General features: G+C 54.0%; 1 protein-coding gene across 1 annotated transcript; it reads right to left on the minus strand.

Annotated features, from left to right (window-relative positions):
- SCNN1G (sodium channel epithelial 1 subunit gamma) lies at positions 1 to 11542 on the minus strand. Its single transcript, XM_064726281.1, has 13 exons — positions 11473 to 11542; positions 10971 to 11295; positions 9908 to 10202; positions 9292 to 9485; positions 8797 to 8900; positions 7549 to 7712; positions 4738 to 4836; positions 3440 to 3557; positions 2813 to 2891; positions 2677 to 2734; positions 2274 to 2335; positions 2003 to 2078; positions 1 to 1622 (listed from the first exon to the last, which is right to left on the minus strand). Exons 1-13 carry the CDS (start codon positions 11501 to 11503, stop codon positions 1236 to 1238), a joined length of 1992 nt encoding a protein of 663 aa, XP_064582351.1. The 5' UTR covers positions 11504 to 11542; the 3' UTR covers positions 1 to 1235.
- Positions 11543 to 12000: the final 458 nt, after the last annotated feature.

The following is a 12000-nucleotide window of genomic DNA, read 5'->3' on the forward strand; positions in this document are numbered from 1 at the left end:
TAAAGAACCTTTCTGGATTCTCACTGTCCTGTATAAAATAAGGTCATAGAGAAAGGAAAGGAGAGACTCTTCCACTCAGACACCCCTGACATGCTCTGCATGGCTCTGGCCCTACAGACCCCACCAGCCCGTGTGGGGTGGGCTCTGCTCCTCATCCTCACAGGGAGCTGAAGGCAGCACAGTGGGCTGTGGCAGGAGGGAGGCCCCAGCTGCCCCAGGAGCACTCGTGGCTGTGCACAGCCCCTGGCCCTGGGGGAGCAGCACAGGAGGTAAAACGTGGGTACTGACACTGCTCTGTGGATGGGACTGTGTGGGGGCAAGGTGGATGAGGTACACAAGGGGCAAAGCTTCCTCCAGGCATTGCCAGCTCCAGGGCAGGCAGGGGGGGAACTGGCTGCAGGAGGAAGTCCTTGCCTGGGGTTGAGCAGGAAAAGAGCAGCCAGCTAACTCCCCGTGAGGCTTCTGGGAAGTAATTTAATGAGCGCCTTGGAAGTTATGTTTAAGGGCTGCTTGAGTGATGTGGAATGGAACAAGCTTGCAGAGGATGCACTTCATTACTGTGCTCCAAATTGGATTTCATGCCCTTTCAGATGATTCTTTGGGGATGACTCGGGCTTTCTTACCCCAGCTGTGTAGCAACTTGCTTTACAAGCCCATTTTTGGTCGTCTTGGCTTTTCATCTCACAAGAAAGAGCTCCTCAGGCCACCATTGGAATTGGGTTTCTAATGAAAATTCAAGTGAGAGCTTTCCTTTCATGCTCTTTTGTGCCTTACCCAAGCCCCTGTCATGCCCTTCCTACAAATGCCATCCTGGATTCCTGACAGCCTGGGGTTTTTCCCACAAGTCCAGCCACACAGCAGAGAGCAATTAGTGTTAATGCTCAATGTGGCATCAATCTGCTGCTGTGGAGCAATTCCTGCCCACATGCAATGGGGTGTGTGCAGCTGGTGGCTAATGCGTGCCTTTGCCTGGTGAGACATCCCAGCTTAGTACCACATCCTGCTCCAGCCGTCTCCTGCCATCATTAACTCGCGAACTGATGTTGCTTGAAGCTCCCAACGTCTCTGAGCCCTCGGCATCTGTGTCTGAGCTTTGCTCAGGGCAGCTTTGAGTGCCAGTTCAATCCCTGAGTAAGGGTCTGACCTGGCAGCCCTTCAGAGCTGGTCCGGATGGGTGCTTGGCCCCGGACAGGCGTGTCCAGCCCCCACCTGGGGGCGGGTGTGTGTGGCAGGTGTCAGTGCTGGCCCAGCTCCAGCGTGTCGGGCAGCTGCTCTGTGAAGGCCGTCTCCAGCCGCAAAGTGCTGTAGTTGGGCGGGGGAGTCCTGGGCAGGGGGCTGTCCTGGGGCAGCGGCAGGCGCAGGGCCGTGGTGAAGGTGGGCAGGTCCTCGTCGATGCACGCGGGGTTCTCGTGGCCCTGCCTCTCCACGTCGCCGGCCGTGGCCTGGGCCGCCCTGCCCTGCTGGCGGCCACTCCACCACTTCTTGGCCCTCTGCCACTGGCGCCGCAGCACGATGGACAGCGAGTCGATGAAGAACACCTCCACGATCTCGATGACACACACCACGGAGCAGCTCATCCACAGCCCCAGCTGGCCCCCGAAGTTGGACAGAAGAATGACGAGCTGCAGGAGCAGAGAGCACAAGGTGAGGGTCTGCCATGGCGCCATGACAGCAGGCAGGGAGACGGAGCCGGGGCACCCAATGCTCTGCACTCCCAATGCAGTGGGCCCATCTCTGCTGCTGTTCTCTCTGGCTCAGCTTCAGAAGGAGCCTGGAGCTGAGCTTGCTGTGCAGCCCCTGCACAGGGCTCGGGGCTGGACAGGCAGAGACGTGGCCCGAGATAAGGGCTGGAAAGGGCAGGACCAGCCCAGAGGTGCATATCTGAGATCAGCTTCCTGCCCCTGCCCGTGTGGCATTGCTCCCCTGGGCAGGTGAAAGCTTCCAGCCTGCGTGGGAGGAAGCGCTGCGTCTCCTGGGAGTAGGGACCAGCATGCTCACTCACCGTGTTGGCAGGATTCTCCGAAATGAATCTCTCGTTCAGGTCCTTGTAAAACACCATGAGGTTGGCAAGGTCTGTCCTGGGGAAGAAGGAGGCAGGCAGAGGGTTTAGTAAAACAATAACATGAAACATACTGAAAAACTATGCAAATAACCAGTTGGACCAGTAGGGCTGGGCTGCTCCAAGGGAGCTTTTTCCCCAATTGCCATCATTAGGGCTGCTGAGATCGTATCAGAGCTGGAGGTACAAGGCAGGAACACACAGGGGGACTTACTTGTTCAGCTTCTTGTTGAGTTTTTGCCCTTTGTCCCAAGAGAGAACTCGGAGCATCCAGTCCTGGAGAACAGACAGAAAATGCTGCTCTAGTTACAGGTTCTTGTGCAGAGACCCTTGGGAAGGGGCTCGTGCTCCACATCTCCTTGGGCTAGTATGGGTACTAGAACTGAGTGTGTGACAGGCCAGCTGAGCCCAAGGGGATCTCCCAAGACAAATTTCAGTTTAATGATGAACTGCTAGAGGGGAAGCCCTGAGCTGGAAATTACAGACTGGTCTCTGGGCATAGTATCACTGAATGCTACTGACTACCCCAGGGCCTCCTGCTTTTGTGCTGAGCCTCTGGGGTTAGTCAATGCCTTGTGCCAGGCTGCTGTTCTGGTGGAGTGCAAGTGGGGACTGACCTCTGACACGACGGACGGCCACTGAGCAATGCTGGTGGTGAGCGCCCACTCCTTGAAGCTGCAGAGAGAGGCAGGGTGTCACTGGTGAGCTCCAACTCCCACACACGCTTCATCTCTGGCTGTGGCAAGGACTTACCTGCAGGCGTCTTTGCAGATCTGCTGGCAGCCCAGCTGCTCCTTCACAAACTTTTCATGCAGTCTGTAGTAGCAGTACACTGCAGGGGAGGAGCAGGATGTGTGTGAGAAGCCAGAAAGAAAACCTGCTACCTGGGCTGGGGTGGGACATCTGGGGCATAGGTGGCCTTTGTGGCCATCGCCTACATGGTGGGGATAAAAAGATTTATCCTATAAATATTGCAAAAGGCTCTTGAGAAGTGGCTGTCACTTGACATAGGCATGAAAACTGCCACACCTGGTCAAGCCCTCCACTCGACTGTTCTATGGTGGGCACAGGTGACAAGCCATCGGGGCAAGTTTCACAAACCAGTCAGTGTGAGCAAGGGAGCCAGTCTGGCTCTGGGTGTGGGGGCTTAAGTGGGTTAAGGCAGATTTGGCTCATCCCAGCACGCTGGGTGTGCAGCAGCTGTGACAGGGACACTGGGGGTGCTGGGTGCAGGGGCTGTGTGACAGGGACCCTGGGGGTGCTGGGTGCAGGGACACTGGGGGTGCTGGGTACAGGGGCTGTGTGACAGGGACACTGGGGGTGCTGGGGACAGGACTGGCAGCGGAGGCATGGGCAGTGCCACAGTATTTCAATACTAACTCCAGTTTGGGTTCTTCTTGTAGTTGCAGTACTCGGCGCCAGCGGGTAAGGGCTGTGCGTACTGGGCACAGCCACACGACTCCACCATGGCCTTCTGGAAGCAGGAGTGCAGGCAGATCTGGGGAGAAACAACACCTGGGGGCTAAGAAGCAGCACCAAGCTCCAGGCTCCTGTGCACCTAAAATCACCCTGCTTATGACAACAGCAGTGGGATGAGAACCCTGTTTCTCTGGGACTTCAGGCTCTGCTGTGAGTGAATACAAACATGGTGCATGGTGGAGGGCTGAGGTTCTAAGTGCAAAAAAACTCCAAAAACGTAATCTTCATGGAGGATTACATATATGGGGGTTCTGTGAATGCCCCCACTTCCCCTACAGCCACCAGAAGCTTCAGTGTTGCAGTTGCTCTTCACAGAGTCAAGGAGAGGGTTTTAGGCCTGCCATGGCACGTGGCCCATGAATCACTAACTAGGTGTGGGAAGTGACTCACAGCAGCAACCGTTCACAGCTTCCACCAAACCCTGCTGGTGCCTACTGAGAGAGGTGAAGCTGGGAGGATTAACAGGGCAGCAGAGCTGTGGCTTGTGCTAAAACTGGGACATGCAGGAACAGAACTTCTCTTTCAAATCCCAGTCAAGCCTTTCGGTCCCAGTCCCAGCCCTCCTGAGCACTGAGTTTCGGTGAAGTACTGTTATTAAAAACCTGAGATCATGTCTGGGTGATCCTATCTGGCACCACACCAGAGCAGATTTCATATTCCCCATAAAACAGAAATTCAGCCCAGACTTGGGCTTTGCAGCAGGCTGGAGCCAATGTAAGTACAATTTTTCAAGTGCAGAGTGGCAGAACAACTGACACTCTCCAAGAGGACCCAATTACAGAAACCATGCAAAATTAGTGGAAACTTACTCTGTAAACAAACATCCTGCTATCTAGATACTGATTAGATGGTTTCTGTTATTCTTGGAGTCCTAAAGGTCACAATTTCTGGCTTCAAGGGTTACTAAGCTGCAACCTTTACTTGGCCAATATTTTCCAGTCTCACATTGCTTGAAAATTGCCTAATGAGCTCATGTTCTCTCTTTATCTAACAGGGTGCCTGAGGGAACTTCAAACAGCAACGACTTAGGAATAAAAGTTGGATTTTAAGAAGTGCTGTTGCATTTTACATCAGTGGTAAAAGCAACAGCCCTGTGCTCAGACTGTTCCCAGTCTCAGGTCCTCAACCACAGACTGTTACAAAGTTTTTCATGCAGGCAGTTTTCAAGCAACTGATAAACACAAATGCAATGGCTTTACCTGGAGTGAGTAGCTCTTGTTATAGAGATTTTCCACAGGTATGTCAGCTCCTGTCTCTGTGCAGTCACTGTAGGGTTTGCTCAGCTTGCGAGACTGAGTCTGGGAAACAGAAAAGAAAAAACTTGTGGTTTTGGAGTTCACAGACAAACCAAAGGGTTCAGTGACACTTTATCCCAACTCTGAAACTGTAAGTGATAAGGCAGCTTTGAGCAGAATGTTTACCTTTTGCTACCTAAAGTGATTTGTCGATCCCTTGTCAAAACAAGGCTTTTTTTGTCACTAATATCCGTTTCCCAAAAAAGCTGCTCTGCTGGGATTCTCTGCTGTCTTCCTGGAAACCTTCTGCAGGAATGCAAGGTGGTGCAATCATGGCAGTGAGGATTTTTCAAAGCAGAGTTATCCATATGCATGTTCTCTCCTAGTCTTAGAGGCTGTGCGTCGTTACTCTGGATGTTTGTGTTCTGAGGGAGGGCACTTGTTCTCGGGGGTTTTGGGTTATTTTCTGTGAGGATCCCCACCTGCCTGAGCTGCTGCTGCCTGGCTGCTCCTGTGCTGTGGGTAAATAGCACTTGAGGCTCCACTGGTGCTCAACAGCACCTCTCTCAATCCACTCTAAATCTCCCTCAAACCTTTTTCCAGGTGCTGCTTTGACCCTTCCTCTCAAATGCTAATGACTTTTCCCAATCTCTGCCCAGAGCAAAGAGCTCTGACATGCCAAGCGTGTGCCTGCAAGCTCTGTGAAACCAGGGCTGGGAGCCCTCAAATTCCCAGATCTGATCCCAGCTGCATGGCCCACTTCCTGCAGACTGCCCTGCCTCCCTCAGCCCCTGCTATCTTCCCCCAGTAATTATCCACTTTACAATAGAGTGGCCTGAAACCACAAGAAACATCCATTTAAGAATCCATTCACTGATCTTTCTCTACAGAGTTTAAAATTAGAATTTAAAATTCTTCACAAAGGATCAATCCAGCAGGAACATGAGAAAGGCTGTTACCCCTAAGGCACTGAATGCAGCTCCTGAGGCCACCTGATAAGAGCATACCTCACCACTTTGTCTGCAGCAAGAGAAGGCTCTGGGCCATTATGGTGCAAGTCAACACTTTTAGAGATGTTTCAATCTCTCTTTGGAGGGAAAGAGGGGATTTCAGTACTTAAGATGCATTACTTCTGAAAACTGACAGAAACCAACTTTTAAATTCCACATGCAATGTAGTGCCAAGACACTACCTCAGTCTGCTCCTGGGGCTTCCAAGAGATGATCGATCTTTTGTATAGAATTATTTTGTTGTGGCTTATGCTCCTACAAAACTTACTTGTTCCTTCAGGTACCGAAATAATTTCCAAATGAAATATTTAACTAAAGCATTGTAACTCTGACCAAGCAATGCCTTATTTGCATGCTAAACAGGTTGGAATATTTTTGGAGGTGGAGGGCAGTCCTAGCACCCAGCAGAAAGCCATGAGCACTAACCAGACACCGATGGCATGTTCAGAGCCCAGCGAGCAGCACCGTGAGGGACACAGCTGCTGTGTCCTCCTTGGTGACCTTGCACGTGGGGACAAGCCCTGACCTGTCCTGACAGCCCTGACCCCCCACCACTCAGCAGGCTCTCTGGAGTTGTCTTTTCCCAGCAGGACAGTGATCCCCAGCTTTTGTTCTGACACCAGAAATTGTGTCCAGCCTCTATTTTGGCTGCCTCATTAGGATGCAATTGGATCCCTTCCTCATGGTAAATCCTTTATATACAGACATTAAGATGTGCCCAATCTTGTTTTTTATACTACAGCAAAAGTTCAACCCTATTGTTGAACATATTATATTAAATATTGAGACTGCTTTGTGTGGCAGAGCCTCAGTACGGTGTGATGCTGACAAAGAAAAGAGTCTTGAGAGACTTTGTGTCCTCACACCATCCCGGTTCCCAACCCTCTCAGTCATGACTGACCAAGGAGCCGCTGCCACAGTTTTCCAGACAGCTGGAAGACAGTTAACTATTTGCATTTTGTGAAACATCAGCCCTCTTTTAATGCCTTTTCTAATGCAGAGCCTATCAATATTCGGCATACCCAGATAAGCAGGATAGCTGATGCTCCACCAGAGCACCAGAAAGAAAGGCAGAGCTGAAGCGCTCACTTAACAGCCCATCCAGATGAAAGGGGGCCCTGGCATAGCTTTCGCTGCTGTGCCGAATCCCCTTGGGCCAAATGCCTCCTCTGAACTACGCTAAATGGGGAAAGCAGGAGCTGCAGCTCTCCTTGCCTTTGCTCACTGCTGGCAAAAGCAAAGCCGCTGCCCAGGGTGGTGGTTTACTGCTGGGATACAGAGAAAACCAGCAAAGTGAGGCTTACAGCCACAAAACACTTCAAGGGGTTGTGTTGCCACCGTTCCTAAGGACCCGACCCCAGGTGGGGACCCACAGCTCCAGCTCTGGCTCCTCTGCCCGGGGACCCTCGTGGGATCAAACTCCCTGCTCATTGCTAAAGCCAAGCAAGGCACTTGGCAACACATTTCTGTGGTTGTGGATTTTGCTGTGAAAACAAAACCAGAAATCCCCTGGAAAGCCAAGGGGTGAAGAAAAGGGAGAGCAAACAATATCCCAGGCCAGTTTGGTTTAGAAAGACCTGATTTTCCCACGGCCTATTTTTCAGAGAAGTGCTGTCACAGGATTTCCTTCAGGGCACTTCAGCTGCTGAGTGGGAGGCATTTAAAGGCCTTCGAGCTGCTGGCTCTCTGAAATCACCCCATCAGTTCCTATTTACTGCTGTACCAAGGCAAAGGCGCGCCCAAAAAGGAGATTGTTGCCACTCACAAAGTGCATCCCTATGGAGGTGGCCGCTGCAGTCTCAATTTCCGTGCCAATGTCTTCAATGAAGGGATACTCGTTTTGGTCGTGGACCATGATCTTGGCTCCTGTGGATGTCACCAGGAAGGGGTTGTAGTCTGCTTCATCGATGTACAGAACAACCTGCAATCCTGAACCAGAGACAAGGCAGGAAGTTACACCAGGAGCTAGAGCCACGTTTTCTGGTCAGGGAGGGCAGGTTTGATTCATGTTATCTGGCCTTAAGCAGAACTGTAACAGCCAAGCACAGCCTCTGCCCAGCCAGACCAAGACACCTGCAGCCAGTAACATCCCTTTGTGGCACTGAGTACAGCAAACAAATAACGTCTGCTGAGAACGTGGCTGGAACTCACTTCAAAAAGTTATATAACTGGGCAGCAGTAATTTCAGCTGGAAAACATTAGTGATGCAATGATATTATCTGTATTCTCAGGCAAGAGTTTGCACTAGTTCAAACAGGCATTTCCCCAATCAGCCTGTACATCTACAGCCAACACATCGCTCACGCTCCAGCAGGATCCAGTTTGCTGCACCACTTGTTATCAAACAGTTCCTCTGCAAACCGCCCTGGAACACCACACGCGTGCAAAGTGCCCTGGAACACCACATGCGTGCAAAGTGCCCTGGAACACCACACACGGGCAAAGGGCCCTGGAACACCACAGGTGTGCAAAGTGCCCTGGAACACCACACGCGTGCAAAGGGCCCTGGAACACCACATGCGTGCAAAGTGCCCTGGAACACCACATGTGTGCAAAGGGTCCCACTAGTCGGCATTAAGTAGCCTGTAAACACCAAAACATGTGTCACAGGCCTGGAACACCTGACAACGTCGTGCAAACCGCCCTGGAACACCACACGCGTGCAAAGTGCCCTGGAACACCACAGGTGTGCAAAGGGCCCTGGAACACCACACGCGTGCAAAGTGCCCTGGAACACCACACATGTACAAAGGGCCCTGGAACACCACATGTGTGCAAAGGGCCCTGGAACACCACACGCATGCAAAGTGCCCTGGAACACCACAGGTGTGCAAAGTGCCCTGGAACACCACAGGTGTGCAAAGTGCCCTGGAACACCACACACGTGCAAAGTGCCCTGGAACACCACACGTGTGCAAAGGGCCCTGGAACACCACATGTGTGCAAAGGGCCCTGGAACACCACACGTGTGCAAAGGGCCCTGGAGCAGCCCAGGTGTGCCAAGGGCACTCACCGTACTCGCTGCCGCCCGTGGAGGTGCTCAGGATGGTCCCGCTCTCGCCGCTGTTGAAGGTGTAGCAGTTGCCGTGCAGGGGGTGATGGAAACGAGTGAAATGCCTGGAATAAATCGAATAGCATGACATTGTTCCCTGTAGTTCTGTCTGTGGGAAAAAGGCAGCACATTTGGACTTTGGTTTTGACAGAGACAGACCAGGACTGCACAGGGGGTTTATTACTTCTTTTCAAGAAGTTTATTTTGCTGAAAGATGTGGGTCTCTTTCTGAGTAACTTGAAACTACATGGCAGTATGATCTAGTTGAATATTTCAGGAGATGGAAACTTGAGGAAATTTTAATGTGGGAATGGGGGTTAGTAGCATAGGGGAGGCAGATACACGGAACCAGTGGTGGCTCCTGCTGGAATTCAGCAAATACCAAATATTCCATTCCTACATATTATGGACTTGGAAATAAGCTGTTAAGATGGCAGGAATTTTCTGTGCACTGACCTTTTGTCACAAGACAGGCCATCAAAGAAACATGTCAGTAGAAGGTCCTCGGCAGAATAACTCAATTTTTCTTTAATCTCCAGGGGAATTTGTGCCATGATGTTCATGTAATGTAGCTTGTACCACTCCTGGATGGCGTTAACCCCCGAACTGAACGTGTACAGGGCACAGTCGCTGCTGTTGTTTGCGTCACACTGGCAAGCACAGAGGGGAAAAAGCATTTCAGATGGACTGAAATCAGGGATTCTACAAGGCAGGTGTAAATTAAGGATTGTACATCTGATAGTGTTTCTCTTCCACAGAAATAACCATGTATGAAGTGGGCATCAAAGACCTTTTATGCAGGGCTAAGTGATATGACCAAATATTTCAGGACCAAAAGAAAGGTCACAGATGACACTGACTATTTGGGAAGACTTCAGGAAGGTACTTCTCTGGAGGTGGATCTGCAGCAGCCATGGAGGCTTAGGCAGAAGAGCAGACAGGACGCTCTTCACCACTGCGCACTGCAAAGCCACCTGAGCAGGCAATACAACCTGCCAGAGGGACACTGACCCCAACACAGCCCCTTGCTGCCCGACAGGGAACTTGCTGGCCAGGGCACAGTGGCACTCACCAGCTGAAAGCCAATGATGTCATTGGAATCACCCGAGTTCACGATGGACGAGTCCTTGTGAAAGACACTTCCCTCTATTTTCCTCTTCTGCCCAGTGTGCAGCTCAGTGGCTGTCCTGGAGAAGTCCTCCACCTTCAGCAGAGGGATCTGCTCGAAGAAGTCGCTCTCTGTGCTGTTCCAGTCATCCACCGACCGGCGCACCTTGGACTTGCCCTCAGAAAATCCATAGAAAGTTTCCAAAGCTTTTTTTGTCTCTTTGTCCAATTCGTATAAATATTCTTTCATGGCACTGTACCTGCACGGGAAACAAGGTAACAGTGACATCCCATCCCACCTCACTGCCCAGCTGCAGTGCTCTGCCTGCTGCACTGAGGATGCCGTGGCTTGGGACAGAACTCCCTGTGGTCTCCCACCAGGCTCTCACATCAGGGAGGGCAGACAGAGCTACATCCATGGAGAGATCTTGGAGCAGGGACCCCAGGAAGCAGAGCAGACTGAACTACAGAAAAAGTTCTCCCAAGACTCTCAAGTTCCTCATGTTAGGAAGTCTGAGGAGGCAGAGCATGTGGAAATAAGACTTCACCTGTGAAGCATCATTAAAGAGCTGGATCCCCATGGGAACCAGGGTGGTGGGAATCTGGCAGCAGAACGGAGAGCAATGTAAAGCATGATTTGACAGGAGAAAAAGTATTGCTGATGAATCATGTCAAAATATCCCATAAGGAAAGAAAGAAGCAAGAGAGAAGTGAGAGATCTGCCCTTTCCACTTTTTAGGAGATGATGCTGTTTGTAATACTGGAACTTGGGTCCTGGGAAGAAGGGAATTTGAAGAGAGCCAAAGAGCTGACAGGGACTGTCTGGAGCAGAAAGCACGAAGCGAGCCGGCAGCAGCGAGAGGTGAGAGTGAAAGCCACACAGCACAGAGGGGGATGTGGCACACCAGGTGCCCTACAGGGAAAAGCCGCGGTAGGGAAAGTGCTGACAAGGAGCGCCGGGACGAGCTCGGGAAGGAGCCTGGCGCCGTGCGAGGCTCCCATCGTCCCGCCTGCCCCCCGAGCCTTACTTGTACGGGTTGATGTTGCAGATGGTGACGGCGGGGAAGGGCAGCTTCTGGAACTGGACGGTGACGGACACCGAGGCGCTGTAGTAGTTCATGAGCAGCTCCGCGCACTGCCAGAGGATGAGCCCCACGGCGCTGAGGGTCAGCACGATCCAGAGCAGGCGGCGCAGGCGGCCGCGGGACACCACGATGCGGCGGCAGCCGTGCGTGTTGGTGTTGAGGCAGTACCAGCGCATCAGCTCGCTCAGCGTGGGCGCCTGCGGGCCGCGCACCGGCAGCGTCCGCTTCAGCCGCGCCGTGATCTTCTTACCGGGAGCCGTGGCGGCCGCTGCGGGCGGACCGGGCACTGAGCGGGCGGCTCGGGGATCGGCGCCCGCCCGGTGCCCCGCCACACCGCGACCGCAGGTCCCGTCCCGCCCGGAGCCGTCACCTGCCATCCCACCCCTTCCCGGTGTTTGATCCCCGGGACGGCCGTCCCGGGGAGATCGCGCTCGCCGCGCCTCACCTCGGCCGCTCTCGGGGCCCGGCGGCGCCATGCTCCTCTCGCAGTCCCGGCGCCGCTGCCGATGGGCCGGCGGGCGGCCGCCCCGGTACCTACCCCCGCCGCCGGACCGCCCCGCCCCGGACCGCCCCGCCCCGCCCCGCCTCGCCCGCCCCGCTCCGCGGCCGTGCAGCGCCGCCCCACGGCGGCGGCCGGGGCTGCGCGGGGTGCCCGGAGTAACGGGCCCGAGCGGGGCGGGCCCGGCCGGGCGGGTCCCGGGAGCGCTGCCCGAGCCCCCGGTGAGGAGCGCGGGGCCCGCGAGGGGCGGGACTGGGGGCGGGACCAGCGCCGGGACCGGGGGCGCGGCCGCGGGGGTGGGGCCCGGCCCCGCCCTCCCGGCCCCGCCCCGCGCCAGCACCGAAGATGGCGGCGCTGCGGCAGCGTCTGCCCGTCGCCAAGGTGGCGGCGCGGTCACGTGGCGGCGCGCCCCGCCCCGCCCGCTGCATGGCGGCGCCGTGAAGCGGCGGAGCCGCGGCCCGACCCGGCCCGGCG

This window comes from Zonotrichia leucophrys, chromosome 14 (genome assembly GCF_028769735.1).
Source record: "Zonotrichia leucophrys gambelii isolate GWCS_2022_RI chromosome 14, RI_Zleu_2.0, whole genome shotgun sequence".
NCBI classification, from domain to species: domain Eukaryota; kingdom Metazoa; phylum Chordata; class Aves; order Passeriformes; family Passerellidae; genus Zonotrichia; species Zonotrichia leucophrys.

Excerpts from the sequence above, each read along its gene's own strand:
- SCNN1G (XM_064726281.1), bottom strand. The coding sequence starts at position 11,503 with ATGGCGCCGCCGGGCCCCGAGAGCGGCCGAG. Across the intron at positions 2,892-3,439 it reads CAAGAAGAACCCAAACTGGA|TGTACTGCTACTACAGACTG; the intron begins GTTAGTATTGAA and ends CCTCCCCTGCAG. Across the intron at positions 2,735-2,812 it reads ATCTGCAAAGACGCCTGCAG|CTTCAAGGAGTGGGCGCTCA; the intron begins GTAAGTCCTTGC and ends CTCTCTCTGCAG.